We start from the raw sequence: 27,934 nt of genomic DNA, 5'->3' as shown, positions 1-27,934 counted from the left end.
ATCTGACCATGATAATGTTAAGATATAAGTAATCCTCTGCTGGACACTCGACCATCATCCTGGCAGGTTGATTGACTATACTCATGGGAGATAACATGTTGTTTTGGGACAAGTTATCATGTGAGAACATCAGCATGATCAAGTACTTACGCAAACTTCTGGTACTTTTTCTTCAGAGTTTCTGTTTTTTTATTTTTTCATATTTGATTGAGCACCTAAGTTCCTACCTTCTCAAAGCAACATAAGTTGATTTAGGAAGATTGAACGAAGGCACATAAAAAGAGTTGTCATGATTCATGACGAAGAAAGTGAGAGAGCACAACCAAAAATACGTGCTTCCGAGCAATTGCATGGAAAATGGACACCAGTAACATTCGTACATTGTTGCTGACTTGTGTATCCAGATGTACGTGAATATGGTTTTTCTGTACAAAAAGAATATGCTTCAGAATATACCCTCCGATTTTCTGAACCCGGATCTCTATCTCATAACTACGCTTGTCCTCTCCGAGATCAATGCTTCTTTCTCTCTTTCTTTCTTCCTCCTACCCAATACACATTCTCTGCCTTTCCCCTCTCCTCTGTTTCTTCCAAAATTCAACAAGAAGAATATGTGTGCCCACACTTGCCAATCCCAACGACAACAACAGCAACTCATTGAAGAACTGGAGATCTTCAAGATCAAAGGCAGAGACAGACGTGGTCGCAAGATCCTTCGCATTGTCGGAAAATTCTTCCCCTGTAATCCATCTCCTCCCTCTCTCTGTCTTGAATTTTGCAAATTATCTAATGAAAATCTTTCATTTTGACACATGAGTTTCTAATCGTTTCGTCGGTGTTTGGTCTCGTTAGCTAGGAGTTTGAGTGTCGACGTGGTGAACAAGCACCTGGAGGAGAAGGTGTATCCGAAATTGGGTAAAAAGGCATTCTCGGTGGTGTACGTGCACACAGGCGTTCAAAGGTGCGAGAACTTTCCCGGAATCTCAGCCCTAAGATCAATCTACGAGGGGATTCCGGTGGACGTGAAGGAGAATCTTGAGGCCGTGTATTTTGTCCACCCGGACTTGCAGGCCAGGCTCTTCCTCGCCACCTTCGGCCGTCTTCTCTTCAGCGGAGGGTGATAACTACGAACTATCCCTATAATGAATAGTATTACAAAAAAACCTTAAAACTCATCATGATCAGTATATTTCACTAATTGATCAAATTCATTTATTCAATCATCTGTCCAAATTAAAAGAATTCATCGTTAATCATGGAGACAACAACATGAACTTCGACTCGAGTCGCATGCTAATGACGTGGGTTTTGCGTGTATGTAAAAATGTGGGCAGGCTATACGGGAAGCTGAGGTACGTGAGCAGGCTGGATTTGCTGTGGGAGAACGTGAGGAGGAATGAGATTGAGATCCCGGAGTTTGTGTATGATCATGATGAAGATTTGGAGTACCGTCCGATGATGGATTATGGTTTGGAGAGCGACCATCCTAGGGTCTACGGTGCACCCGCGGTGGATTCGCCCGTCCCATTGTACTCCATGAGGTGCATCTCATAAAGAACATGAAGAGTATGGATGGGCCTTGTGGTCAGCCTTTTTTCTATGTGAGTGATAGGCTTTTGTTACTTTTTCTTTTGGGCCTTTTATTTTATTTTAATTTTTAATTTTTAATTTTTATGGGGCGAAGTTTTGTTAATTGGGGGATGTTTTCTGTTCGGGTCGAGATGTCGAAATAGATGAAAAAATGGGACTTTTTGAGGTTTGGACGACCCTCGGCTGCCATTCCCGTGGAAAGTTAGACAACCAGAAAAATTACGCCTAAAACATACTCCGTCACCATATATATATATATATATGTATTTTTCATAGAGATTCTTCATGTGGACTGTTGTTGTAACTGTTGAACTCAAGATTTCAAGTTTCATGTGATTATAAATCTACACATGGATTTTGATGATAACAAATGAATTCAAAGAATAAAGAAGTCTCAAGCTCAAGTTGTCTACACAATGGAGTCAAACACATCAAGGAAACAAGCATGAGCAAGAAGGGAACAAGTTCACATTAAAATTATAGAGTAATGTTGTAAATCTCTTCAAAATTCGAAATTAGGATTAATGCTCAAAATTAATATTTTATCATAAAGCATTAAAATACATTTTCCACATGTGCATGAATATTTTTGAAAATTAAATTTGAAAATTTTGAAAGATGATTGATTGTCATCTTTTGCATGTGCATGCCTTGATTAAAGGGTTGAACTTTGAAAATATTAAAGATGATTGATTGTCATCTTTCACATGTGCATGTTTTATTTGAATATTTTCAAAAGTGATTGATGCTTTTTTAGACTTATACAAAAAGTAAAAGATTAGGTTTGAATTTTTTGAAAATGAAAGTGTGCTCATTTTGTCATATGCCAAAAGTAAAATATTAGGTTTGATTTTTTTGAAAAAGTGAATGATGTTGTCTTTGACAATTGAGAAAGAAGAACCTTTTATTTGAATTCTTTGAAAAAGTGAATGATGTTGTCTTTGACAATTGAAAAAGAAGAACCTTTTATTTGAATTTTTTGAAAAAGTGAATGATGTTGTCTTTGACATGTGAATCTTTTTAAATTTGAATATGAAGTCTCATATGCCTATAAATAGATCATTTGAGAGATTCACATTCACAACACCAAGAGCATACAACATTCATTCAAAGCTTTCATTCTCTCTTCTCTAAACATTGAGCCTTAATCCTTGTTCATTTTGAGAGATATAGCTTGCGCTGTATTGTTTTTATTTCACTCGTTGAGGAGTGTTTTCTGATAACCTACCCACTATCAGCTTTTGTATCAGAAAAAGGGTGTGTATAACCCTTGTGTGTGTAGAAAGTATTCTACACAGGGAATAGTTGAATCACCACGTGTAAGGTGATTGCAAGTGTAGAGGGTGTTCTACACGGATCCTTTGTAGCGGTGTTGTTCAAAGGTGTAATAGGTTTCTATCTCCACCTGAAGGAGGTTGAATAGTGAATTTGGGAATCCTCAAGGGGTAGCTTGAGGCGAGGACGTAGGCAGTGGGGCCGAACCTCGTTAACATACTGAGTTTGCTTCTCTCTTACCCTTACTCCTTATATTTATTGTTATTTCATATTTTGTTTATATTTTATATTATATATTTGATTTATAATTGTTAATTTTTTTTAATACAACTCAATTCACCCCCCCTCTTGTGTTAGTCATCTGGGCAACAATTGGTATCAGAGCTAAGAGCTCTATTATAAGATTAACTATCTTTTGAGTTAAGATCTTATGGCTAACATTGCAGCTTCATTTGGTGAAGGTCAATCTAGTAGTCGGCCTCCACTCTTTTGTGGAGATAATTACTCATTCTGGAAAGTTAGAATGAGAATATTTCTTCAAGCTCAAGGTAGAGAAATATGGAAATGTATTGTAAATGGACCTTATATTCCAACAAAAGTGGTTGGTGGAGTAAAGGTCAAAAAGGAAGAAGAAGAGTTTGATCGTGAAGACGATAGACTTTATACTTTAAATTTAACTGCTATGAATTTATTATATAATGCTCTTAATGGAAATGAGTTTAATAGAATAATGAATTGCGCTACGGCAAAGGAAATTTGGGATAACTTGGAAGTAACTTATGAAGGAACTTCGCAAGTCAAGGAATCAAAAATTTATATTCTTACTCATGAATATGAAATGTTTAAGATGAATGATGATGAATCTATTTCTAGTATGCACACTCGTTTTACTAACATCATAAACAGCTTGACAGCTCTTGGCAAAGTTTATTCCAAGGTGGAGATAGTAAGAAAAATTCTCAACTCTTTACCAAAACGTTGGGAATCAAAAGTTACAGCGATTCTTGAAGCTAGAGACCTCAAGAAGCTCGAAGTCAATGAACTCATCGGGTCACTTATCACCCATGAGTACACATTGAAAAGAGGAGAAGAAGAAAGAAAGCCAAAGAAGAGCTTAGCACTTAAAGCTGTTCCTCATGAAAGTGAAAGTGATGAAGATGAGGAAAATGACGATAAAGATGAAGAAGTTGCGATGATAACAAGAAGAATTCAGAGGTTCTTGAAGAAAAATAGAACTCCTCCGAGGAAATCTTTCAAAAAGTTTTCCAAGAAAGATTCAGGTAAAAACGACACTTTAATTTGTTATAAATGCAATAAACCTGGTCATATCAAGCCAGATTGTCCTCTGCTAAAGAAAGATCGAAACAAGGGCAAGAAAGCAATGAAAGCTACATGGGATGATGATTCAAGTAGCTCAGATAGTGAAGCAAGCAATGAAGAATCAGCAAATCTTTGTCTTATGACTAAAGATGACATTGAGGTATGCATGAAGTCATCCACAAGCAAAAATAAGTGGTTTTTAGATAGTGGATGTTCAAGACACATGACGGGAGACAAGACTAAGTTCTTTGATCTTAGATCTAAAGAAGAAGGACACGTGACATTTGGAGACAACTCGAAAGGGAAGATCGTGGGAATAGGTAAAATTGGTAATGAATCTTCTCTCATAATTGAAGATGTTCTACTTGTTAAAGGTTTAAAACATAATCTTTTGAGCATAAGTCAATTATGTGATAAAGGATTTACAGTTACTTTTAAAATGGATAAATGCATTATTTTGAATGATCATGATTGTAATATTTGTTTTATTGCTTTTAGAAACAATAATGTTTATACAATTGATTTTGAAGAAATTACCTCACAAGATGCTATTTGCTTGTCAGCTCAAAATGAAACTAGTTGGTTATGGCATAGAAGATTAGGTCATGCCAACATGGAACTTATTTCCAAACTTTCAAAAAATGATCTTGTGAGAGGTTTACCAAAAACATATTTTCTTAAAGACAAAATTTGTGATGCATGTCAATTTGGTAAACAAACAAAAACTTCTTTTAAAACTAAGAAACATATTTCCACTACTAGACCATTGCAACTGATACACATGGATCTTTTTGGACCAAATAGAGTTGCAAGTCTAGGAGGAAAATATTATGCATTTGTTATTGTTGATGATTTCTCTAGATATACTTGGGTCATCTTTCTTGCTCATAAAGATGAGGCACATAATGCCTTTACCAAGTTATGCAAGAGAATTCAAAATGAAAAGGGCTATACTATTTCAAGTATCCGAAGTGATAGGGGAAAAGAATTTGTTAATAAAAATATTGAAACATTTTGTGATGAAAACGGTTTTATTCATAATTTTTCTGCTCCTCGAACTCCTCAACAAAATGGGGTAGTAGCGAGGAAAAATAGATCTCTTCAAGATATGGCAAGAACAATGCTCAATGAGAACAACTTGCCTAGTTATTTTTGGGCCGAAGCGGTAAGTACTGCATGTTATGTTATAAATAGAGTTATGTTAAGGTCTAAATTAGATAAAACCCCCTATGAGCTTTGGAATGAGAAAAAGCCCAACATTGGTTACTTTCATGTATTTGGATGCAAATGTTTTATTTTGAATGACAGAGATAATTTAGGCAAGTTTGATGCAAAATCTGATGAAGGTATTTTTCTCGGGTATTCTACTAATAGTAAAGCTTATAGAGTATTCAACAAAAAGACTTTAACTGTACAAGAATCTATGCATGTAGTATTTGATGAATCTAATTCTCCACTCTCCAAGAAATCTATTGATGAAGAAATAGAAGGTATAAATAACACAGAAAGTCTCAATCTCAACAAAGAGAAAGCAATAGAGGAAGTTCAGCATGGAGCCATCAGGAAAGATCATCAAAATTTAATACAAGATGCAACCAAACAGTGGAAATTTGTGAAAGATCATCCAGTGGAACAAATTTTGGGAGAACCTTCACAAGGTGTAAGTACTCGATCATCTCTTAGAAATATTTGTAATCATACTGCTTTTCTATCTCAAATTGAACCCAAAAATATTGATGACGCACTTCTTGATGAATCTTGGATTCTAGCTATGCAAGAAGAGTTGAATCAATTTGAAAGAAATGATGTTTGGACACTTGTTCCTAGACCCAAAAATTATACTATTATTGGAACAAAATGGGTTTTTAGAAACAAGAAAGATGAGTCTGGAGTCATTACTAGAAATAAGACTCGACTTGTAGCCCAAGGTTTTAATCAAGAAGAAGGAATCGATTATGATGAGACATATGCACCTGTCGCAAGATTAGAAGCTATTCGAATGCTACTTGCATATGCTTGTTATAAAGATTTCAAACTTTTTCAAATGGATGTTAAAAGTGCTTTCTTAAATGGTTTTATAAATGAAGAGGTATATGTTGAGCAACCTCCAGGTTTTGAAAATCATATTTCCCCAAATCATGTTTTCAAACTCACAAAAGCACTATATGGACTTAAACAAGCTCCTAGAGCTTGGTACGAAAGACTCAGTGGTTTCTTGATTGAAAAAGGTTTTTCAAGAGGAAAAATCGACACAACTCTTTTCATTAAATATGAAAATGATGATATTCTTTTGATTCAGATTTATGTTGATGATATAATATTCGGTGCTACTAATGAAAATATGTGTCAAGTTTTTGCTAAGACTATGCAGGAAGAATTTGAGATGAGCATGATGGGTGAACTTACATTCTTTCTCGGATTGCAAATTAAGCAAGCAAAAAGTGGGACATTCATCAATCAATCAAAATATATTAAGGAATTACTGAAGAAGTTTGGGATGGAAAATGCTAAGGAAATTGGAACACCAATGAGCCCATCAACTAAACTTGATAAAGATGAATCCGGTAAGCCAGTTGACTCGAAGATATATCGAGGTATGATTGGTAGCTTATTATATTTAACAGCCAGTAGACCAGATATTATGTTTAGTGTGTGCTTATGTGCACGTTTTCAATCATCTCCAAAAAAATCACATTTAATTGCAGTTAAGCGCATTCTTAGATATCTTAGTGGTACAATTAACCTAGGGTTATGGTACCCTAAGCACACATCTTTCGATTTAATCAGCTACACAGATGCAGATTATGCTGGCTGTAAAATAGATCGAAAAAGCACTAGTGGAGCATGCCATTTCTTAGGTCATGCATTAGTTTCCTGGTTTAGTAAAAAACAAAATTCTGTTGCACTATCTACTGCTGAGGCAGAATATGTTGCTGCGGGTAGTTGTTGTGCTCAAGTTCTCTACATGAAGCAACAACTTGAAGATTTTAAACTCATGTATAATCACATTCCAATCAAATGTGATAATACAAGTGCTATAAATCTTTCAAAGAACCCAATACAACATTCTAGAACTAAGCATATTGAAATAAGGTATCATTTTCTTCGAGATCATGTGCAAAAAGGTGATATAATGTTAGAGTTCACAAACACACACGATCAGTTAGCAGATATTTTCACAAAACCTTTACCAGAAGATAGATTATGTATGATCAGAAGAGAAATAGGTATGATGCATGCTATGAATATCTCTTAAAAGATAGACCAGAGTCAATAAAAATAGAGATAGATTTTTTTTTAATACTTTTACATAAATTTGAGATTCTTAGCCTCATGTTTGAGACGCTCATTCTCTTCATACAATATCATGTCATTCTTATTCATGGGAACCGGCAAGCGGAATGAAGAATCTAATAAAGATTTCAACTGTTTATTCTTCTGCCGAATGATTCCTTCCCTTGTGTGAGACTCTTGAACAATTTGTTGAAGTACAACAATTTGTTCTTTGAGCTTTTCAACTTCGTGATTTTTGGCTTGTAGCCGCTGAGAAAAAGCCACAATAGAGGAAGAGTAGCGAGTCCCAAGACTCACCAAGTCATAAATAGCATCAGAATCTGACTTATTAGTCAGATTATTATTTTCTTGCTGCAACATGGCACCAATGGTAGCTGCAGAAAGAACAGGAGGTTGAGATGCAGAATGCCTCATGGATGGATCTAGAGAAATGTTAGAAGAATGAGCCATTGAGAAAAGAATAGAAGGCTTAAAACGAGAATGCTGAAGGAATGCAGATGAGTTATAGAGATGAGATGAAAACTTGATGCGGATTAGATGAACTTCAGGACTGATTTTATAGAGATAGCATAAAGAATAAGACAAACTATTTTCTCTTCAAATCTTATTTAGTCAAAAGAAATACAAGATATGCTGGACACACATTGTCAAAAGTTTTCTTACTAAGCCAGCGAGATTAACAGTAGATTGTCCCTATTTTTCTAGTAAACGATGAACCTCTGCTGTTATCTGCCGATGTTGACCTTGTATCTGAACCCTTTCTCGTTCCAGCTCTTCTATTCGTGGTTGCAGATCATGAGCATACCAATCTGCAAATTTTTTCAACTCTTGGTTTTCTTGCTTTAGCCTTTTATTCTCACTATCCTTATTAGCAAGCTTCTGTCGTAACTCAGATATTTGCATGTTAAGATGATCAATCTCACTCACCCTCGCCATTAACCTTCGAGACATGATCGTAACAGAGGCAGCATATTGATTACTGAGCATTCTTGATTCTGCAATAATCTCAGAATCAGCCTTACTAGAAAAACGGTTCACTGCTCCTATCATGGTATTGACGGCCTCAGGAGAGAAGATTGATGATTGATGCGTCAAGGGTTCCTGATTCAAGTCTGGAACATTAGTGGAAGAGAATTGCTCAGCCATTCTATCGTTGTGGAAAAACAGAACTCAGGTCAAGAAGTGATTATTTTTTTGGCATCCGATAGATGAAAATGATCATTTTTTTATAGAAACTCGGAGCCTTCAATCCCGTTTGTCAACAACATCAGGCGATTGTTTAAATCTTCAGCCGTATTAAATTCATAGAGTTAGGCCTCGAGGCTTTGCAGCACTTGTCGGGTCACGGACGGCTCCATTTTTCAACTATCTACAGTGACTATTAAACGCATCGTTTTCTTCAGTCCATTTTCTTGTTGCGGATCCTTTTTAATGATGCCAAAAGGGGGAGAAGTGTTAGACTAGAACATTAACATTGTTTAAATTGCTAAACTTGTTATATATGCTTGGAATTATATTTATACTTTTGCTTGAAAAACTAACGCATATTTTCAGGGGGAGCTTAAGTATTAATATAGGTTTCAAGTTCTATCAAATATTTGTCATCATCAAAAAGGGGGAGATTGTTGAACTCAAGATTTCAAGTTTCATGTGATTATAAATCTACACATGGATTTTGATGATAACAAATGAATTCAAAAAATAAAGAAGTCTCAAGCTCAAGTTGTCTACACAATGGAGTCAAGCACATCAAGGAAACAAGCATGAGCAAGAAGGGAACAAGTTCACATTAAAATTATAGAGTAATGTTGTAAATCTCTTCAAAATTCGAAATTAGGATTAATGCTCAAAATTAATATTTTATCATAAAGCATTAAAATACATTTTCCACATGTGCATGAATATTTTTGAAAATTAAATTTGAAAATTTTGAAAGATGATTGATTGTCATCTTTTGCATGTGCATGCCTTGATTAAAGGGTTGAACTTTGAAAATATTAAAGATGATTGATTGTCATCTTTCACATGTGCATGTTTTATTTGAATATTTTCAAAAGTGATTGATGCTTTTTTAGACTTATACAAAAAGTAAAAGATTAGGTTTGAATTTTTTGAAAATGAAAGTGTGCTCATTTTGTCATATGCCAAAAGTAAAATATTAGGTTTGATTTTTTTGAAAAAGTGAATGATGTTGTCTTTGACAATTGAGAAAGAAGAACCTTTTATTTGAATTCTTTGAAAAAGTGAATGATGTTGTCTTTGACAATTGAAAAAGAAGAACCTTTTATTTGAATTTTTTGAAAAAGTGAATGATGTTGTCTTTGACATGTGAATCTTTTTAAATTTGAATATGAAGTCTCATATGCCTATAAATAGATCATTTGAGAGATTCACATTCACAACACCAAGAGCATACAACATTCATTCAAAGCTTTCATTCTCTCTTCTCTAAACATTGAGCCTTAATCCTTGTTCATTTTGAGAGATATAGCTTGCGCTGTATTGTTTTTATTTCACTCGTTGAGGAGTGTTTTCTGATAACCTACCCACTATCAGCTTTTGTATCAGAAAAAGGGTGTGTATAACCCTTGTGTGTGTAGAAAGTATTCTACACAGGGAATAGTTGAATCACCACGTGTAAGGTGATTGCAAGTGTAGAGGGTGTTCTACACGGATCCTTTGTAGCGGTGTTGTTCAAAGGTGTAATAGGTTTCTATCTCCACCTGAAGGAGGTTGAATAGTGAATTTGGAAATCCTCAAGGGGTAGCTTGAGGCGAGGACGTAGGCAGTGGGGCCGAACCTCGTTAACATACTGAGTTTGCTTCTCTCTTACCCTTACTCCTTATATTTATTGTTATTTCATATTTTGTTTATATTTTATATTATATATTTGATTTATAATTGTTAATTTTTTTTAATACAACTCAATTCACCCCCCCTCTTGTGTTAGTCATCTGAGCAACAGTAACTAATAATGTTGCTGGAAGGATTCAAATTTTGGTGGGAGTTTTCGTTTTTGGCTATTAAATGTGAAAGAAATTGCTGAATTTATTAAGTTCCATTTCAAAACGACAAAAAAGACAAGCTTGTTCTCCACAGTTGAGGTCTTGAGAAATCTAGGGACAGGTATACTTGAGCAAATTTGGGGCCTTGGAATTTCTATGCTAATAACATTTGTCTCTCCACTCGGGTGGCTAGTAGAACCTAAGCATGGATTTTGTAGACCATAAGTCTATAAGATGGATGCAAATTGCCTTAATTGCACTCTTCACGGGGAGTTGCATCTCATACCTCAGCCTCAAGTTGACACGCAAGTTTAAATCATTAGCTGCTATATGACTAGATGTTATCTTCACGGCGTACCTTTTGTTTTCCTACAAAAACAGAGTGAACCATTTCTTATCTTATCTTGAATGCGAACTTGGATGTTATCTTTAGCTGAGGAATGAACCTATTTGCAATTGTTCTGCAACACATTTCATTGTACTAGAGGATTAAGATAAATGGAAAAGGGTTGGCATTGTTTGTCCTATTATAATTAAGTAGAGAAATGATAGTTACAATCGTAATTATACAAGCGTCGCGTAATCATTTAAAAAAAATGAATAAACACAGAATTCATATAAGAAGAAATTAATTTTTAAATAATAAATTTTATTTTTTTCAAAACACGGCGCTTATCCACTTTATGATCATATATAACATTATACAATTAATTAATATGCTAGAAAAAATAAAAAATAAAAAAATGGGCTATATATGGGATTTTAGTTTCTATCAATTTTCATTATTCTTCAAAATTTAAAGGGTGAACCGTTTGAATTAAGAAAAATTTTACTTGTCATCTTTTACACCACATATCAACATGTGAATTGTTATTTTTATTTTTTTATTTAAACACATATATTAATTTGGTTTTACTGTATTTTGTTGCTATGGAATATTTGAAAAAGAAACCTGCTTCCTACCCTTCAAGATCTTAATTTAAAAGAAAAAAAAAAAGGAAAAAATAATTGGATAGGTACCATCGGATGGTCCATTGTCGATTTACCAAACAAAAAGTGCAATGGTGCACTGCCAAAACCTGATATGAACACGATTATTAACAGTTTTTTCTTCTGTGCATGTTTTCTCTCCGGAGCATGTCTCACGTTAATTCATTTTGGCCTTCCCCAACTTGGCTTAGAGCTAATAATCCATGATTGTGAAACTTTGTGATCTTCAATAAGGTGTACTGCATGCTGTAGTGTCTTCTTACTACACCCAATCTTCTTCTCCTTGGTGTTTTCTCAGGATGGAATCGTATCCTCGAGTCCCATGTATCTCGCTGTAATAATTGGTGTGACTAGTAGATGAGAAATGATATTATCCCGTGTATTCATTTTGATAAAAGTGACTAAATATAAGATTTGCATGAAAAAAAATTTAATAGCAAACTTCACTCTTTTTCAAAAGAAGTGCACTGCGCTTGTATAATTCATGACTATATCTAACATTATTCATTATATTGCATTAAAAGAATAGCAATATTGTATCAACCACCTTTTAAAAAAAATATAGAATAATGATAAAAATACATAAACTATATTTATAAAAAAATATAAAAAAAAATTAAGAAATAATGTTGGTTAATATAAGGACTCGAACTTCAATCATTATATTCAATAGAACAGAGATTAAGCTTGGGTTGACACTCGCATGCATCTACTTATGATTCATGAACCGACTTGGTTTTGTGCAGGGAATTAAAACAGATTATCGGGCGTTTGCTATCCCGGAAAGAGTTTTAAGGTCATTATCAGTTGGCCAGAATACTGAGGGTCCTTTTCCCTTCTTGTGGTCCAATTTCTCATTTGTAAGAACAGGTTTAATTTTCTTTTTTGAATTGGCACTGAGTGTCACGCTATTGACTATTCAGAAGGATACGAAGTTGAATATGATGATACGAAGTTGAATATGATGTAGAGTGCATTTAGTTGTGTTAATCAAAATGGACTTGCGGACCGAGTCAGGACCTCATCTTCTTTCCCTCTTTATTTGAATGTTTGGTCATGGCCCGAGAATGGTGGTTTTCACCGACTCAACCAACTAATATCTCAGATTAAGAAAAATATCTTCCAAATTAAGGGCCAAGATGAAATTTCTTCATTCAGTGGATGATTCTCATGATGCATCCCTGTAAACAAGATATCATAGTTTGCTGGAAAACTATAAGCGAAGAAGGGGTGAAACTTTTTTGAGATAAGGAGTTCACATTTGCATTCACATTACTGCTGTGAAGCAGTCGAATGTTTAACAACTGCATTGGTAGATTGATGAGCAAAGTACTTTTGCCTTAGTTTTACATAGGGATACCCAATAAATGATAAAAAGTGGGCAGGTTTCGATAAGGAAAGTATTTCATACCACACTTGGTTGTTCTGATCCAACTCAATTGAGAAACGTTCTTCCCCAGCCTGTTTGATGACGAAATTCCAAGCCATGTATTAGTATCAGTAGTTCATCGAATTTAAGCAGATTTCTCATGCTAAAAGTTTATTCAAATGTTAAACAAGGTAAAAGAACTACAAGTACATGCCCTCTAATTTTACAAACGAAAGGATATCATACGAAAACATTATACTAAAAAAAATCAAATCAAATATCAGGAGTTGAAAAACCAAAACAATAAAAGAAGAGATAATATCTTAGGATACAGCATGGCGTACATTCACTGAGAAAAATAGTTCAGTTGCAGCAGGTTTAATCACTAGCATGTCAAGATGATGCAGTAAAAATGCAACTGACGGAACTAAATGATTCTACCTACAGAAGTAGCAAGGAAATTAAATAGTAACGTATGACAGTCTTAAAACACAGAGATGGTGGATGTGCTTTGAGCATCAGAGCCAAAAAATGGATGGATAAAGGACTAGATCTTCACTAGAACAATATTGTCATATCACAGGCATCAGCTAGAACTAATCTTTCAAAGGGCCAAGCATTATAATAGAGAAAGAATGGAGAACTCTTGAAATAAGGGGGCAACATGGTCCAATGAGAAGGCAACTTAAGAAAATATAAGCTCAAAGTCAGATGGTCCAACCTGATCCTTGATCTCTATTTTCTACAGCTATTGAAGCAGATCGAAAGGTGTCGAAACAAACCTTTAAGTTCCCTAGCTACTATATGTGAGGAATAACAAATGAAAAAGCACTAACCAGAAGGTGGCCTTGAAGGGTACCGCTACCAAATCCAAAAGAAGCCAAGGCCTTGCTAGCTTTTCTAGTTTCATGTACATACACAACCTCAAGAGGCATCATGACCCATGGGAGAAACTCCTTGAGGCAAACACAGAATTTGACTCCACTCTGAATGGGAGTCTTGGGATCAACAAATGCCCAATCAAGTCCAAAATGCCTGCACAAAACAGATTTCAGACACAGAATTAGCATTTCCACCCACAACTTTTCAAGGGTTCTCTACATCTAAAAGACTAATATTCTGCACACCTCCAAGTCTGAAGAGCGCTTTTACCCTTTTCATAAGTCTCTAGACCAGAACCAACTAATACACGCGCATGGTTTAGTAAGAAACCGTCTTTTGAGAGCTCCTTGTCTTCTTGGAGATAAGACAGGGGCTTAGCAGTAGCTCCTCTGAATTTAGAGTCGTAGTTGAAAGCACCTGACCTGGTGATAATAAGCTATTAAGCATCATAATTCATTAGTTGAGTTAAAAAAAATTAAGGGATGAAAAAAATTTCAATTTCTTTGCTAAAAAGAGAATCCAAGCCTTTATACTTGTTGATGCAGGCCTTCTGTTCTTGAGGAGAGGGCCGATCCCAGCATAGGAAAACCATCCCTACCAAATATATATTGATTATCTTCAACTGGGTAGCTACCAAAGTGCTAAAATTGAGCGAATGACAACAAAGTAATGCTATTGAAAAGTAAACATACAATAGATTAATAAAAGCCGAGTTTTTTACCCGAACGAACTTATATAAATTGAACAAACAAGCTTATGAAAGGAGGCCGATTCAACAAATTTCCAGACAGATTTGCAGTGATCAAATTATTCTGAAAGTAGCAATTAGTAGAACGAGACAGAAACCTGCGGCAGCACGAATTTACAGAGTTCGCGAGACAAAAAGGGGATAGTTCTACGCCAGAAACACAATAAACAGGAAATCGAATGCGTTTGATAAACAAACTGCACTCAATATTAATTCTATACAAAATGAAAAGATCAAGACAATGTAAGAAGTTCTAACCTTTTAGCTCGAAGAAGTTGTTGAAGGTTTTTTCACTTATAAAAAAAAAAGAAGTAGTTGAAGGTTTGGCTTCAAAGTCGGGTAGGTAGAGAGAGTACTGTGTTGAGTCTTGTGGACACGAAATGACTCTCTACTTCACGGATTAAGATTTATATTTTTATAATTCAAACAATTTTATTTTTTATTATTTTTTTATTTTTATGTAGATCTACTCTTTGAATATTAAGTGATTATGTAAAATAAAAAAATTTAGATATTAGATAGAATATAAACGAAGTTGTAAAATAGTAACATGGATAATAAAAAAGCTGTAGGAATATAATTATTCTTATAAAATGTGTTTGAATTGAATTAATCCATCCACCTATTTCTCTCATTTTTTTTTTCATTCTCAATTAGCATTTAATACTGTAATTGCAAAAATGTCTCAAGCTTAATTATTCCGTTGTTAAAGTGAAATTTCTTGTTTACAAAAAATGCTTAATATTCCTCTATCATGAATAGCTATTTTAATAATATTAAATCATCTCCTTTTTTTTAAAAAATATAATTAGAAAAATACTTTTTTTTAACTATACTTCAAAAAAACTTTAAAGTGCTTCGGTGGCCGGCTGCCTACAAAACTGGGGTAGTCGAACCATTTTTGGGGAGGCTGGCATTCCGAGAGGGGTCGTGACACCATCGAAATGAGTCTTTAAGGGCGACACAACCGCCCCATGACACTTGCTGGTCTTTTCCTTGAAATCTTAAGGAAATAAAAGAGTGAAAAAAAGAAGAAGGAACAACTCAAGCTCCATCTTTGTACCAGAAACATTCCCATGACATAGCTGGAAAGAAATTGTCTTTTTTGATGGTATGTTACAATGGCTCCACCTTCCTTAACAGCTCACCGGTATGGATCAAAGTTAAGAAATACTACATAAAGGGAACAAATTTGGTTTTCTAACGACCAAAAGAAGGCAGAATTCTTTACACAATTCCACTTCCTACATTCGGTTCCTATTCTCTTTTGAATGCCTTGTGCAGGCTTACAAAGAAAAAAAAAGATATAAAGTAATCTTGATCTAACATATCTTCATCCTAATCGTGTTATTGTCTTAACTAAGAGCAACCTTAACTTCATCAACTGAAATGAACATTATCCATAACAGTGCTCTATAAAAAAAATGAATGATCGAAGCTTATATGGTGTCATCCCGAGTGTTTAGTGTTATATGATTCATCGATCAATTTCAACTTCTCCTAGAAGGGAAAGTCTGCCAGGACCTTGCCAAATGGCGAAAAGGATCCCAACAATAATGTCTCTAATCATCATATTATCTGCTGTACATTTACTACGTTACAAATAATCTATAGGCCATGTGCATATGTGGGAATGCTTTAATATCATGAAGGCTGCAGACATTCCATTGAATACATGGGTTCAATGAGATAATCAACACCTATGACGCGCTAAGCGACACAGCTGGGACAGGTCAGGAGATGTCGCAAATCAAACTGAATTCATAAAGGACACAACATCATAGAGAAGTTTATCTCACAACATCATAGAGAAGTTTATCTCTACTGAGACTATCCTATACAGAAGTAATCTTACAATATTAAATATCAGATTTAAGTGTTACAACGCAGCTTACAGTCAGCATTTGGAGGAAGTCAGATTTGGGCTGAGCCAAGATGGCGGTGGCCGAAATATATGAGAAAAGTGTGGGAAACATTGGATCTTGCTAAAGCTACCATCCCCCAAGTTGAAGACAAAAAAGCCATTTTCATCAGTGAAGTAAATGCAATTTCCTTTACAAGCAGGGAATTCTCGAGCTGAAACAGAGAAGGAACAGTCGTTACTCAAGATGAACATCGTATCGCTCAAGTTCTTCACTAAAACCCAAGTACCCCACTCTTGGTCCAGCTTATAGACTTTGAAATCAATTGTCCTAGGGCAGACATGGGAGCTAGGGAGATCAGCAAAAATGTTCTCATCACGGTATCTTCTTTGACTCCGCTCTCCATCAAAGTATCTATCAAGAACATAGAGTTCTCCGCACGACTCCACCAAATACTTCTGGCTACCCAAGCCACACAACGGGGGCGAAAACTGTATCAACTTCAACGATGAATCAATCCAGGAAACTGTTCCCAATCTGTCAATAACATAGAACTGCCCCTTGTATACAATAATGTCATCATAATGAGAATATTGCTTATCTACAAGGGTCCATCTCTTATCTCCATATTTAGCGTAACCCAAATTTCCATCTAGATATATAATGAATACCACACAGTCCTCAGCACGAGTCCACGCAGAGTTGGGGAAAAGCACCACTTTGTTCACAGTAGTAAAAGAACTCCCACTAAGAGATTTTCCTACTTTATATGCTTTGCTTACCTCCAAGACCCGAAAATCCAATAGATTTATCAACTTGGGAAAAGACTCGGGGAGAACCCTGATATGGCGGCCTGAAAGGGGGTTCAGAAATCGTATTTTACCAGGTTCAGACTCCTCGACCCTGATCAACCAGCCTTCAGAAGGATTTGGATTCTGGTGTGCCAGCTCAAGACGATAGAAGGTAGTTAACGAGACATAGGCCTCGCCTCTAGGGCTGATTGGGTTGGGAAAAGGGAGAGGCAGAGAAGGAGAGATCTCGCGGAAGGAAGGAATAGAGGATCGCCATGAAGCACAGACGCTGCGAAACCGGAGAACTTCGGCGCTAGATTCGAGGCTTTTGCCGATGCATGGGAGGAGTTCCTTTGGAAGATCGGACCAATCGACGATTCTCTCCGTCATTTTTTTTTGGAATTGACTTGCAGAATGATTTCGCACCAAGTCACAACGGAGGTCACACAACACGCCACTGAGCATATTGTTGACGGGCGGTGCTATAGTCACCGACAAAAAATACCTTAAGGGGAGTGCTACGGCCACCGCTGGGGCTCCCGGCTAAATTTTTTTTTTTTTGTTTATTTTTTTCACATCATTTTTTTTAATATTTTTAAATATTTAAAAAAATATAAAAAAATCACAATAATATTAAAAAATTTTTACTTAATCACTAAGAAAATAAAAATTAAAAAAAAAAAAAAAACTGAAAGCGGTAGCTCCAGCGGGAATCTAGCATTTTCCATACCTAAAAATGCTACCGACTGAGATGGCATGATGCCACGTGGCTAACGTCCCCGAGAATTAGAGCATCCTGGTTGATCCCCTTCTTGCCTTTACTACTAAACAAGGATGCAATCTCGCTGAAGCCATTCAATAACAATCTCCCCGAAACTCTATGCAGCCAGGTCTCCATAATGGAATTCAAGGAGGAGGAGTCCTTCCTCATCTTCTTCCTCGTGTTTCCGCGCTTGATGCCGGTACCGACGATTGAGGCAAATGTGGATGCCGACACTGCCGCTGCTTCCAGAGCATACGGGAGACACAAAAACATTCTTGTGGTTCTACCGAATCGATACTCCATTTAATCAAAGGATATACATGCACCAAGGGGAAGAAGATACGACAATATAGAGGGGAAATGAGCATACCAGGATGGCGACATTAGTGTTGGGCAAAGGGGCTTTGCTTCTGCTTCTTTACTGAAAGCTAAAAAGATATAGAAAAAAGAAAGGAAGACGCAGAGACTGAGAGAGCTCATAGAAGAATCCAGAAGACAAGAAGAGATTGAAAACAAAAAATTAAAAACACACTTTCAAAATTGAAAAAAAAAAATGAGAGCGACTGCGTGCTTGTGGGGGCGAGAGGGATGCGAGAGGTTTGAAATGGTGGGCATCGAGAGGGTGTGGCAACTGACAAGTGAGGCAGAGATCATGTTTCTTGCAACGTCCTTTGTTTTATAGTTTTAAATGGCCAGGTGGCAGAGCCAACTCAGTCGGTAGATATCCTCTGGAGAAATCCTCGGTGGAGTAACATTTTCCCATAAATGGCATTTGAAACATGCATAGTGACATCTAAATGGCATCTTGATGTGCGGTCACCAGTGGTGCCACATGATTTGCTGAAAAGGAAAACATAAAAATATATTAAAAATGGCATCAAATGTTCTTTAATTCCTTTTATATTTATGTTTTATTTTTTTTTTAATAAATCTCGTGGTGCCAAAAAGGTCATTTGGGTAGTACGTTTTAGATGGTAAAATAGCATTATTTATTTTTAAATTACTAGTGATGAAAATTGAAATATGAGATTTTAGATTAAAAAAAAGTATATTTTAAATTAATAATATTCGTGATAATACAATTTTTATATATATACTTTATAAATTTCAAACTAAACTAAAGTTTACTAGATTTTTGTGATATTTTTGTTTTTTATATATAATCATTGGCACATCCTCAATCAAATAAGAGATTATAGAAAATATTAATTTTATCACAAAAATCTTATAAACTTTAGTAATAAAAATTGTGTTATCACTAATATTATTAAAATTTCCCCCCCAATTATTTTTTTTTAATTTTTTTTATAATTCTGACCCCAAGTTTTAATTCTTAATTCCGGCCCTGATTTTGACCTTCTCTCTAGTCTCCAACATTCTTGTACGCTCCTTCTATTGAGGGGAAAAAGAAGAAGAGAAATTCATATATGTGGGCCGCGTTGTGTTTGAGGGCTTGGGCTTCTAAAGGAAATATCCGGCCCTCATGGAAAAGCCTCAGCCATTGTGAAGTTATCATGATAGCATGCAAAGTGGACCCCAACATCCACGAAAAATTCATGCTTTGGCTTTACAAAAAAGACATGCATGGCAGCTAATTCGGTCGGTCAAAGAAGTGGGGAGAATTTCTGTACTCGGACGGGCTGGCATGCATGCTAGCTATATATTGATACCCAAGCCCCCTTAACCACCCTGCTAAATAAATCACCAGATCAAGTACTCGATCGCCAAAATGCCATCAATAGGAAAGAATCCTAAAATGCAGAGATAATCTGCCGCAATATCCTTCATTTCTTGGCCTGGAAGCCATCGTTCTATCGCTATTTTGGTTTTTTCACGTAATTTTTCTTTTGTTTGTATGACTATATATGGTTTGAATATTCTTCAACATCCTACAAGAGCATTCGCCTAAACTTTTCCTAGAAAGTAATGGTTAGTCACTTGAGAAAAAAGGATAGTTCAACTGAGAACTCAGAGAATCATTAATAGATGAGGAAAGAGCTATATATAAACAAGAGATATGCAGCATATCCAAAGAGCTACAATGTTGCAAGCCTCTTGCAGAGTAGCATTTTAGCGTTTTGGATTTGCCCGTCTTTTTATAGGCAAGCTTGTTTATTGCTCGATCTTTTATCTACTAGTAGATTGCTCTGCTCTTTCATCAATTTAGGGAGTGAATATTTGGAAAGAAATGCAAAATCTACTTATGCATTTGTTTCATAATATTCACTATCTGAATTATCAATTGAACCCTCCTTTCTTGAATGGCCAGCAGCCATGACTTTGGGAAAAAATTGCTGCAGGTTTGCTCTTTTAGGAGGTTGAAGAATGTTCATGCTATATAGTCAAACAAAAAAGAAACTTGAAGGGAAAAAAATCAACCAAATAAAAATAGAGATAGAGATGGCTCACCAAGAAGCTAGAGAAGGATCTTGCAGTAGATCATCATTGAATTTGAGGAGATGTTAATGATAATACCATTAGCTAAAATATCTTATAATTTTTATTTTTATTTTTATTTTACATTAATATTTATGTCTTAATTAAATGTAAAATTTGAGATTTAAGTTAGATATTGGAATTTGGATACTATATATCACATTTTTCAAGAAAAGAAGTTTACTATTTTAACAGCTCAACTTAGGAAGTGTAAGTCAAAGTTACCAAGTACTACATAAAAAATTTTGTATTCTAGCGAACAATGTCTACTCAATGCATATTAAGTCTAATTTGCACTATTCTTAATTAATTAGACATATATGTCAAGTTTCATTTTTTTTTTAATAGAGACATATATATATATATCGATTAAGCTGACCATGCACGCACACAGATATCATGCATGATGTATAAAACAAAGTATCATGATATCTACTAATTAATTTCTAAATAACATGAGCTTAAGTACCACTTTTAACTCATGGTCGATCGAGAGATTACTGATCAATAATTCTAATCAATATATAATCTTAAATATCTAAAACATCATGATCTTCATCCTAATCACATTTTTGTCTTTAAAGTACTAAGAGCGCGCAATCATGATCTTCATCAACCAAATTGAATGTGACAAATGTTGCTCTTTTTTTTTTTTTTTTTTTTCACTTCAACATTATGAAGCTAGTTTAAGTCTAGATTCAACATATATGTCTGCATGCTATCTTTTATGGAATAATGATACACTTACCACTCTTTCACCACTACTTTACCACTTTTTTTAATTTTTTAATTTTTTTTTTAAATTTTTCTTTTACTTAATGATTAAGCAAGTGACTATCACTAAAATTATATATTTTTAAAATTTTTTCTTAATGGCTAAGGATGTTAAAAAAATATTTAAAAGAAAATGATAAAAAAATAAATATACTACAAATGATAAAGTAGTGATAAAAGAGTGGTAAGTGCATCATTACCCGTCTTTTATGACATCACTAGAGATTCAGAGCCTATATCCAAGAGTACTGTAAGTAAATTATGCAATTTCCTTCACAGCCAGGGAAGTGCTAATTATCTCGTTAACTAAGCTAGCTGTTGCAATCGATGTTAGCTAGACAGAGGATTAATATATTAATGCAGTAGAAATAGGATTAATTTTGCAAATTCAGCTCCTATATATATATATATATATATATATATATATGTTGGCCTTTAGTGATATAATTGATTGATATGCTCTCTTAGTTTTGCTATGTATAAGTAAAGTTGTGTACTAATCTGCATGCTAATATTGATTCTTTTATATTCAAAATTTGAATTAGCACTGTTTTCAATAAAATCTATTTTTTGACCAATCACATTAAATTGATACATATATTAATACATAATTGTACTTGTAACTAAATTTTTCTACCTTCAAAATGTGGCTAAGTTATACCCCCAGCCTGTACTATGGACAGTTGACAAAATACTGGCCGGATAATTTAATTAAGCCTTAAAAGAAACTCATACGCAATGACAGATCTAGATCTTTAAATTCATTGTTAGAAGGGAGAATTACTATTAAAATAATGAATTTTTTTTTTTTTAATTTTCATAATATATATACTGTACTTTATATGATAAAAAAATTATAAAAATGATTTGAGAAACAGAAAAGGTAATTAATAAACTTATTGATATAAGGATATATGGTGTACACAGTACATTTATAATAATTGATCACCATATATATATGCATGGATATAGAGTTTTCCTTATTTAAAGGATTAAAGGATTTTTTTTATTTTCTTATAAAAAGAAGAAAAGAGTAGAATATACGTACTCATGTCTATAAAAGATCATAAAATATAATAAAAAAGAAAAAACCCAAAGAGGGCTCCAAGGAAAATACAAAACGGTTACATGCATATATGCTATGATCAGTTCTTTTAATACATATATATATATATATATTTTAAAAAAGAAGTCTTAGAACCAAAATCTTAAGCTTCTAATAAAAAATCAATTTTCTACTGGAGTAGTTGGGGTACGATTAATGTAACGAAAACCAATATGTATATATATTATTTTAATAATTTAAAATATAAAATTATTGTAAATGTTTGTAAATTGTGGTACGTAGCCATGCATGCAGTTAAGGGATTTATTTCAAATTTTTAAATATTTGCTTTGTAATTTTTGACTTTTACTAATGGTCATGATCAATATTTTTATCTCCGAAAACTAACTCAAGTAGTTACTCCTATTAATTTTATCAAAATGATATATGAACAGCTGGGAAATTACATGCTATAGCTCCAAGCGGGTACGTAGATAGATCATGTTTCTGATCATGGTCATATCATATATACGATCACACATAACAGATGCAACCTATGCACAGATTTTGCTTTTATATGATTTGTACTCCTCGTGAGGAATTCATGATGGCAAATATTTACGTATTTGATGTAACATGCAATGCATATGGACTGGCATGCATCAGGAGGTTATCATGATGCATGGCAAAGTGGACCCCAAAATACACGAAAAATTCATGTTTTGGCTTCACAAAAAAGCTGTTATGGCAGCTTAATTCGGTCGATCAGTCAAAGAAGTAGTGGGGAGAATTTCTGTACTCCGATCGAGGGGCTGGCATGCATGCTAGCTATATATATATATGTTAATACCCAAGCCCCCTTAATTACTTTACTAAATAAATCAGCAGACGAAGCAGTCGATGTCCAAAATCCCATCAATAGGAAAGAATCCTAAAATGCTCTAGAGATAATCTACTGCAATATCCCATAATATCTATCCGACAGGTCCAGCCAACAACCGTCATCCACTCAAATTTTCAAATAAAGTCATGTCCAGCAACTCAAGATCGGAATATGAGAGTTCTATTGAGGATTTAGATAGTGAATGTTATGAAAATATTATCCAAGTTTCGTGTGCCAGTTGTGTAGAGTTGGGGAGAGGCAAAACTTTTCCCAATGTGGCTTCTGCTCTTAAGTCACACTAAGGATATGCATCCCAAATGCAACAGTCCTTGTCTCGAACCAAAATGTGGAAATCTTTTCTATGATCGCATTAGCCTAGAACAACATTTCAACACATGCCATTCGAAGTTCTGATTATTTTATATGTTATTAGAGAAGGCAGAGACACCCCAAGGCCAAGAAGAATGCTACAACGAGAAAAATAACATGATACTTTCTCAATTTGCAGATATAAATGCATGTCGATCTATATACAAGCTTGTTGACCTTTTTCATGTCTAGAAGTACTTATGCATTTGTTTCATTTCTTGTCCCACAAACTCATCTTTCAAATGTAAGATTATGATTATTCTAGTTATGATCATTGGCACAATTTTGGATCATGTTGCCTAAATATGTTACAATTGTTCATTTTAGTCACTTATGAAGATGTGTACTTAATTTGTAATACAACCTTCAAATAGTTTCCGATCTATGTATCATCTCTATATTCTCCAAAATCTCTATTTCTATTTTATTTAGTGTGTGTCGGGATCGATCCTTTGCTCTCTGCTAGATAATTAAAATAAGGTTTCGATAGAGGATCTTAATTAGCCTCCCAATAACACGTTAGAAGTGAAATGCAAACTTCGAAGATGTATTAATTTAATTAGTTCTACCGGACCTTTAATTTCTAATTGGCCTTTTGACTAAGATATTATTAATATATCCGAAATTAAACTTTAAAAAAACGGAGACCAAGATCAGGAAACTGACACAAAAGCCAAAAAGCTAGGGACCAAAAAATGCAAATTAAATAGAAAGCAACATATATATAATATGACTCACCCGACTAATTAATGGAAGGCTTGAACCCAAATATGTAAGAGAAATCACCTGACTTAACCGGACTGCATGGGAATTAGGCTTGAACCCAAATACGTACCAATTAACATGAACAGAATTATTATTTTTTTAATATTTATTTATTAAACAAGTATATATAATTGAGTTCTACTAATTAATATAGAATTATTTTTTCAATATTTATATTTAAAATTTAACTTTACAATTTTTTTAAGTACTTATAATATATATAATTCTTATATAACATAATATTTGGAGTCGCGATTCTTTATAGAAACTTGATTATAAGTCGAAGAAAATTAGTAATTGTTAGAATTAATATTGTTTTTCTTAATTAGTAAAAAAAGTAAAATTTCTGGCTTCATTAATCTTGGCCTCTCGGGTTGTCTTGTACATTTTAAGTCTCATATTTATTAATAATTTAATACCAATGTATGTACGTAATCTTTTAAACATTTTTTATAGCTAATTATTAAGGATCAAGATATAATCTTGTACGTGTTTTAGACTCTTTGTAAGATTAGTTTTAAACAATTAATTCATGATATTCAGGTAATAATTATTTTTGCACAATTCGCGGGTTATATATTGATGGTGACTATCTTATAATTTTTATTTTTATTTTTTATACATTAATATTTATGTCTGAAATGTAAAATTTGAGATTTAAGTTTGATATTGGAGTTTGATCTATATACCACATTATTCAAGAAAAGAAGTTTTACTATTTTAACAGCTCAACTCATGATGTATAATTATTAATCAAAGTTACCAAGTAGAGTAGTACATAAAAAGTAAAAAAGAACAAGAAAATGCAAAAAGCAAACGATCGAGAAGATCAAGAACGTACGTACGTAAGAAACCAAATAATTAAGCCACGAGCCAGGTTAGTGAAATTATATATGTAGGGTTCGGGATGATAGATCTAGGCTGGGACGTGGCTTCTTATATATAATTATCGATGCACTGATTCCTTTATTGGGTATAATTCCTTCTCGTTTTGGGATTTTATTACAAATAGTTTCTTGTTGATGTCAAAATCAAAATCTATAATGTTAATTGAATATATAGGATAATTAGTAGGGATGCATCCGGACCGAATTTTTATTTGGTCTAGTCAGAAAATCTGGATCCGGGTGATCCGGTTTTATAACCTGGATTACGCCCGGGCTGTTGATCCGGTTTTATAATCCGGTTTTATAACCTGATAATCCGTAACCGGGTTATACACCGGCTCTTTTTTTTTTTTGCCCCCAAAACGATCCCATTTCTCTCACATTTCGAACGAAATTCAACTCTCTCGAACGAATCTCTCTTTAGTCTTCTCTCACGCTCGTCAGTTGTCTCTCAAGTTCTTAACCCTAGTCGTGGTGATTGCTATTGCGATTGCTAATCCGTCCGTCTTTCTCTCGAAACTTAAGGTATATGAATCTCTCTCTCTCTCCCTCTCTGTGTCTCTGTCTCTCTCTCGGTTTGGGTGGATCCCTTTTTCTGAGTTTATGTTTGATTTTTGCTTGGATTAGAAGATCGTATTTCTCGTTATCTCCATGTGTTTTGTCTAAACTTATTCTGATTTAGTAGTACATGCATTTACGTGGAAGTCCCAAAAGGGATTGCAAGATTTAGCCTTTAAATCTTAGGGTTTGCATCATCTAGCTTCAAGAACCAATGGTTGTTGAGAAATAGCATTTGAGAAATAGATGGATTTAACCTTGGGCTGCACCTAATGGTTGTTGAAAACTAGCATTTGAGAGTTTTTTGGCAAAATTTTGCATCACCTTTTGAGATGGTAATTTTAAATTTTAAATCTTATCTCATTTGGAACAACATGCTTTGATGGTATTTGTTATAGAACAAATTTCCAAATATTTTTCTGAGAAGAGTCAAAAAATCTAGCCTATTATTTTCCTTTTTATGCCAAACAACGTCCTGTTTGGCAAAAACAAAATACCTTGATGTCTCACTTCAACGTCGAATTTCTCTATTTTTCATGCTTAACCACTGAATAAGGTTTTGTGATGATTATAGTAGCTTAACCAAATTTTATGGTTCTGAAATAATGTAATCTTTTGTATGTAAGATATTAAGTTCTGCTTAGTAAGTGGGATGAAATAATGTAATCTTGACTAGTGGTGCCAAAACTGACTTGTTGGAGATGCCATTCACATTGAAGTTGCACTAATCTGTACTCAATCTGCCCATGTGCCAGATGTTTCATCAAGATGGTCCATGGATCCTACCACTCGGCACACCACGGTTTTGGATTAGTAGATATACCACTTCAGGTAATTCATTTAAGAAGTTTTCTGTTAATTGTTCCTGCTTCAGTCATCTGTTAATTTTTCTTGTTTTTTGTTTCTGGGTTGGTTTTGTTTTGTTTTGTTTAAGTTTTATTATTTCATTATCATTCCTCCATTATTTTGATTCTTGGGTTATGTGCTTCATTGTTTTTCAGCTGTTATATTAATAAGTTAACGATACTCATGCCTTTCTCGTTTATTCTGCATTTATTCAATAGCTCATTAAAATACTAATAAATGGGAAACTCATGCATCATCTGGATATGTAAATAAACAATTTTTCTGGAGAAGCCTTGATAGAAACAATTTTTACCTATCCATACCTTTATAAACTTCGTGCATATCTGGCTATGCCTTTTGTTTCTTAAAAATAAAAACATGTTTTATTAATTAACGTGTTGATTAAAAAAAAGTTCAAATAATATCTCCTGGAAACTATATTTTATAAGAGATTCATGTGTCATCTGTATGCTCTAGTATAACCACTCACAAAAAAATTGTATGCGATTTCTTCTGTGATTCATTTATGTTGACTTGTTTAATGTTTATGAATAATTAGGTTGTCTATAATTGTGCATTTGGAAAAGGAAAAAAAGGAATATACTCTTACTTCTTTGATACCAAGGCTTCCTATAAGAGGTACTCTATCAGCAATCCTGCAGAGATTCTTGGATACTATTCTACCTAAGTTGCTGCTTTTTTAGTTGGTAAGGTAAAATAACTTGATGTGCTCATTTGAGTTGAAATGAATGGCTGATTAATTGTCTTATTTCTTTTATCTTCTGCTGTGGATAACTGTTGTACCTTTGTAGCTGACATGATTTGGCAATGTGGAAATGTGTTTTTCAGTGTACGAGGAAATGAATGTTCTTTTTTTTGGCAATGAGGAAATGTGTGTTTCATAGTATCTGACATAATAATATTTGGCAATGTAGTATCTTTTAATGTATTCTGTTTGGCATGGTTGGGTGACCCTTTGCACTCTTTTCTGAAATATCCATATCTCTATATGATTTGCTTCTTAATTTGTTGATTACAGGCCATCCATTTACCAGATCAAGGTAAAAGAAATCAATTTTTCCCCCAAATTCAAAATTCAAGATGTGAAAAGTTATAATATTATATTTGTTTAATTAGTTGTAATGTATTATTATTTATTTTATTTTTTGTAAATTTATGTTTTGCATTGTGATGTAACAACAATATTATCTAGTTTGCATTTTTATTTATTTTGTTTTTCAATTTATTTTTTTAGAAAATTCTTTTAAAGTGTTTTAAGTATTTTTTTTAAAAAAATTTGGGTAATTTAAATATGAGATCAGATTTTTTTTTTAAAGTGCTATAATTTCTTTTTAAAGTTAAAGATATTTTTAGAATCTGGGCGGATAACCGCCCGGATTTTAAAATCCGGATCCGGATGCACACCCCTAATAATTAATACCCAATTACGTATTGGTCCAGCCACCAAATAGCTTGAATTAA

The 27,934-nt window shown here is 34.1% G+C and overlaps 3 protein-coding genes and 1 long non-coding RNA gene across 11 annotated transcripts; 2 read left to right on the top strand and 2 right to left on the bottom strand.

Moving 5' to 3' along the window:
- The first annotated feature begins 401 nt into the window (after positions 1-401).
- On the top strand, positions 402-12,498 carry LOC122316025 (ganglioside-induced differentiation-associated protein 2-like). 3 transcript variants are annotated; one of them, XM_043132453.1, is made up of 4 exons: positions 402-741; positions 853-1,117; positions 1,335-1,601; positions 12,221-12,498. In XM_043132453.1, the coding sequence occupies exons 1-3, from the start codon at positions 405-407 to the stop codon at positions 1,552-1,554; spliced, it is 822 nt and encodes a 273-aa protein (XP_042988387.1). In that variant the 5' UTR covers positions 402-404; the 3' UTR covers positions 1,555-1,601; positions 12,221-12,498. The 3 variants fall into 3 exon arrangements, with proteins under 3 accessions (XP_042988387.1, XP_042988385.1, XP_042988384.1); XM_043132451.1 differs by lacking the exon at positions 12,221-12,498 and adding an exon at positions 1,734-1,821; XM_043132450.1 differs by lacking the exon at positions 12,221-12,498 and having other exon boundaries at positions 1,335-1,821.
- Positions 12,499-12,692: 194 nt separating this feature from the next.
- LOC122316026 (UPF0548 protein At2g17695) lies at positions 12,693-14,872 on the bottom strand. Of its 4 annotated transcripts, none has more exons than XM_043132457.1 (5): positions 14,732-14,872; positions 14,259-14,319; positions 13,971-14,147; positions 13,680-13,878; positions 12,693-12,935 (listed from the first exon to the last, which is right to left on the bottom strand). In XM_043132457.1, exons 2-5 carry the CDS (start codon positions 14,315-14,317, stop codon positions 12,747-12,749), a joined length of 624 nt encoding a protein of 207 aa, XP_042988391.1. In that variant the 5' UTR covers positions 14,318-14,319; positions 14,732-14,872; the 3' UTR covers positions 12,693-12,746. The 4 variants fall into 4 exon arrangements, with proteins under 4 accessions (XP_042988391.1, XP_042988390.1, XP_042988389.1 ...); XM_043132456.1 differs by lacking the exon at positions 14,732-14,872 and adding an exon at positions 14,447-14,725; XM_043132455.1 differs by lacking the exon at positions 14,732-14,872 and adding an exon at positions 14,572-14,725.
- Positions 14,873-16,099: 1,227 nt separating this feature from the next.
- Positions 16,100-17,688, bottom strand: LOC122316024 (putative F-box protein At1g65770). The gene has a single exon (XM_043132449.1). The coding sequence runs from the start codon at positions 17,589-17,591 to the stop codon at positions 16,371-16,373; it is 1,221 nt and encodes a 406-aa protein (XP_042988383.1). The 5' UTR covers positions 17,592-17,688; the 3' UTR covers positions 16,100-16,370.
- A 7,709-nt stretch (positions 17,689-25,397) lies between these two features.
- On the top strand, positions 25,398-27,647 carry LOC122317023. Of its 3 annotated transcripts, none has more exons than XR_006244361.1 (4): positions 25,398-25,573; positions 26,362-26,437; positions 27,012-27,159; positions 27,492-27,647. It is a non-coding gene; the product is annotated as an uncharacterized LOC122317023 (long non-coding RNA). The 3 variants fall into 3 exon arrangements; XR_006244362.1 differs by having other exon boundaries at positions 27,012-27,164; XR_006244360.1 differs by lacking the exon at positions 27,492-27,647 and having other exon boundaries at positions 27,012-27,401.
- Positions 27,648-27,934: the final 287 nt, after the last annotated feature.

The sequence above is a fragment of the Carya illinoinensis genome, chromosome 7 (assembly GCF_018687715.1).
Source record: "Carya illinoinensis cultivar Pawnee chromosome 7, C.illinoinensisPawnee_v1, whole genome shotgun sequence".
Lineage (NCBI taxonomy): Eukaryota > Viridiplantae > Streptophyta > Magnoliopsida > Fagales > Juglandaceae > Carya > Carya illinoinensis.
Note: the sequence above shows the minus strand (reverse complement) of the source record. Positions and strands in the feature narration are given on the sequence as shown.

Bases quoted from the DNA above. Each gene is read 5' to 3' on its own strand.
- LOC122316025 (XM_043132453.1), top strand. From the start codon at position 405: ATGTACGTGAATATGGTTTTTCTGTACAAAAAGAATATGCTTCAGAAT. The intron at 742-852 runs GTAATCCATCTC...TGGTCTCGTTAG, and splicing joins TGTCGGAAAATTCTTCCCCT to CTAGGAGTTTGAGTGTCGAC. The intron at 1,118-1,334 runs GTGATAACTACG...AAATGTGGGCAG, and splicing joins CGTCTTCTCTTCAGCGGAGG to GCTATACGGGAAGCTGAGGT.
- LOC122316024 (XM_043132449.1), bottom strand. From the start codon at position 17,591: ATGCTCAGTGGCGTGTTGTGTGACCTCCGTTGTGACTTGGTGCGAAAT.
- LOC122316026 (XM_043132454.1), bottom strand. From the start codon at position 14,306: ATGCTGGGATCGGCCCTCTCCTCAAGAACAGAAGGCCTGCATCAACAA. The intron at 14,162-14,258 runs GTATAAAGGCTT...GATGCTTAATAG, and splicing joins CAGAAGGCCTGCATCAACAA to CTTATTATCACCAGGTCAGG. The intron at 13,879-13,970 runs GTGTGCAGAATA...TGTTTTGTGCAG, and splicing joins AGCGCTCTTCAGACTTGGAG to GCATTTTGGACTTGATTGGG.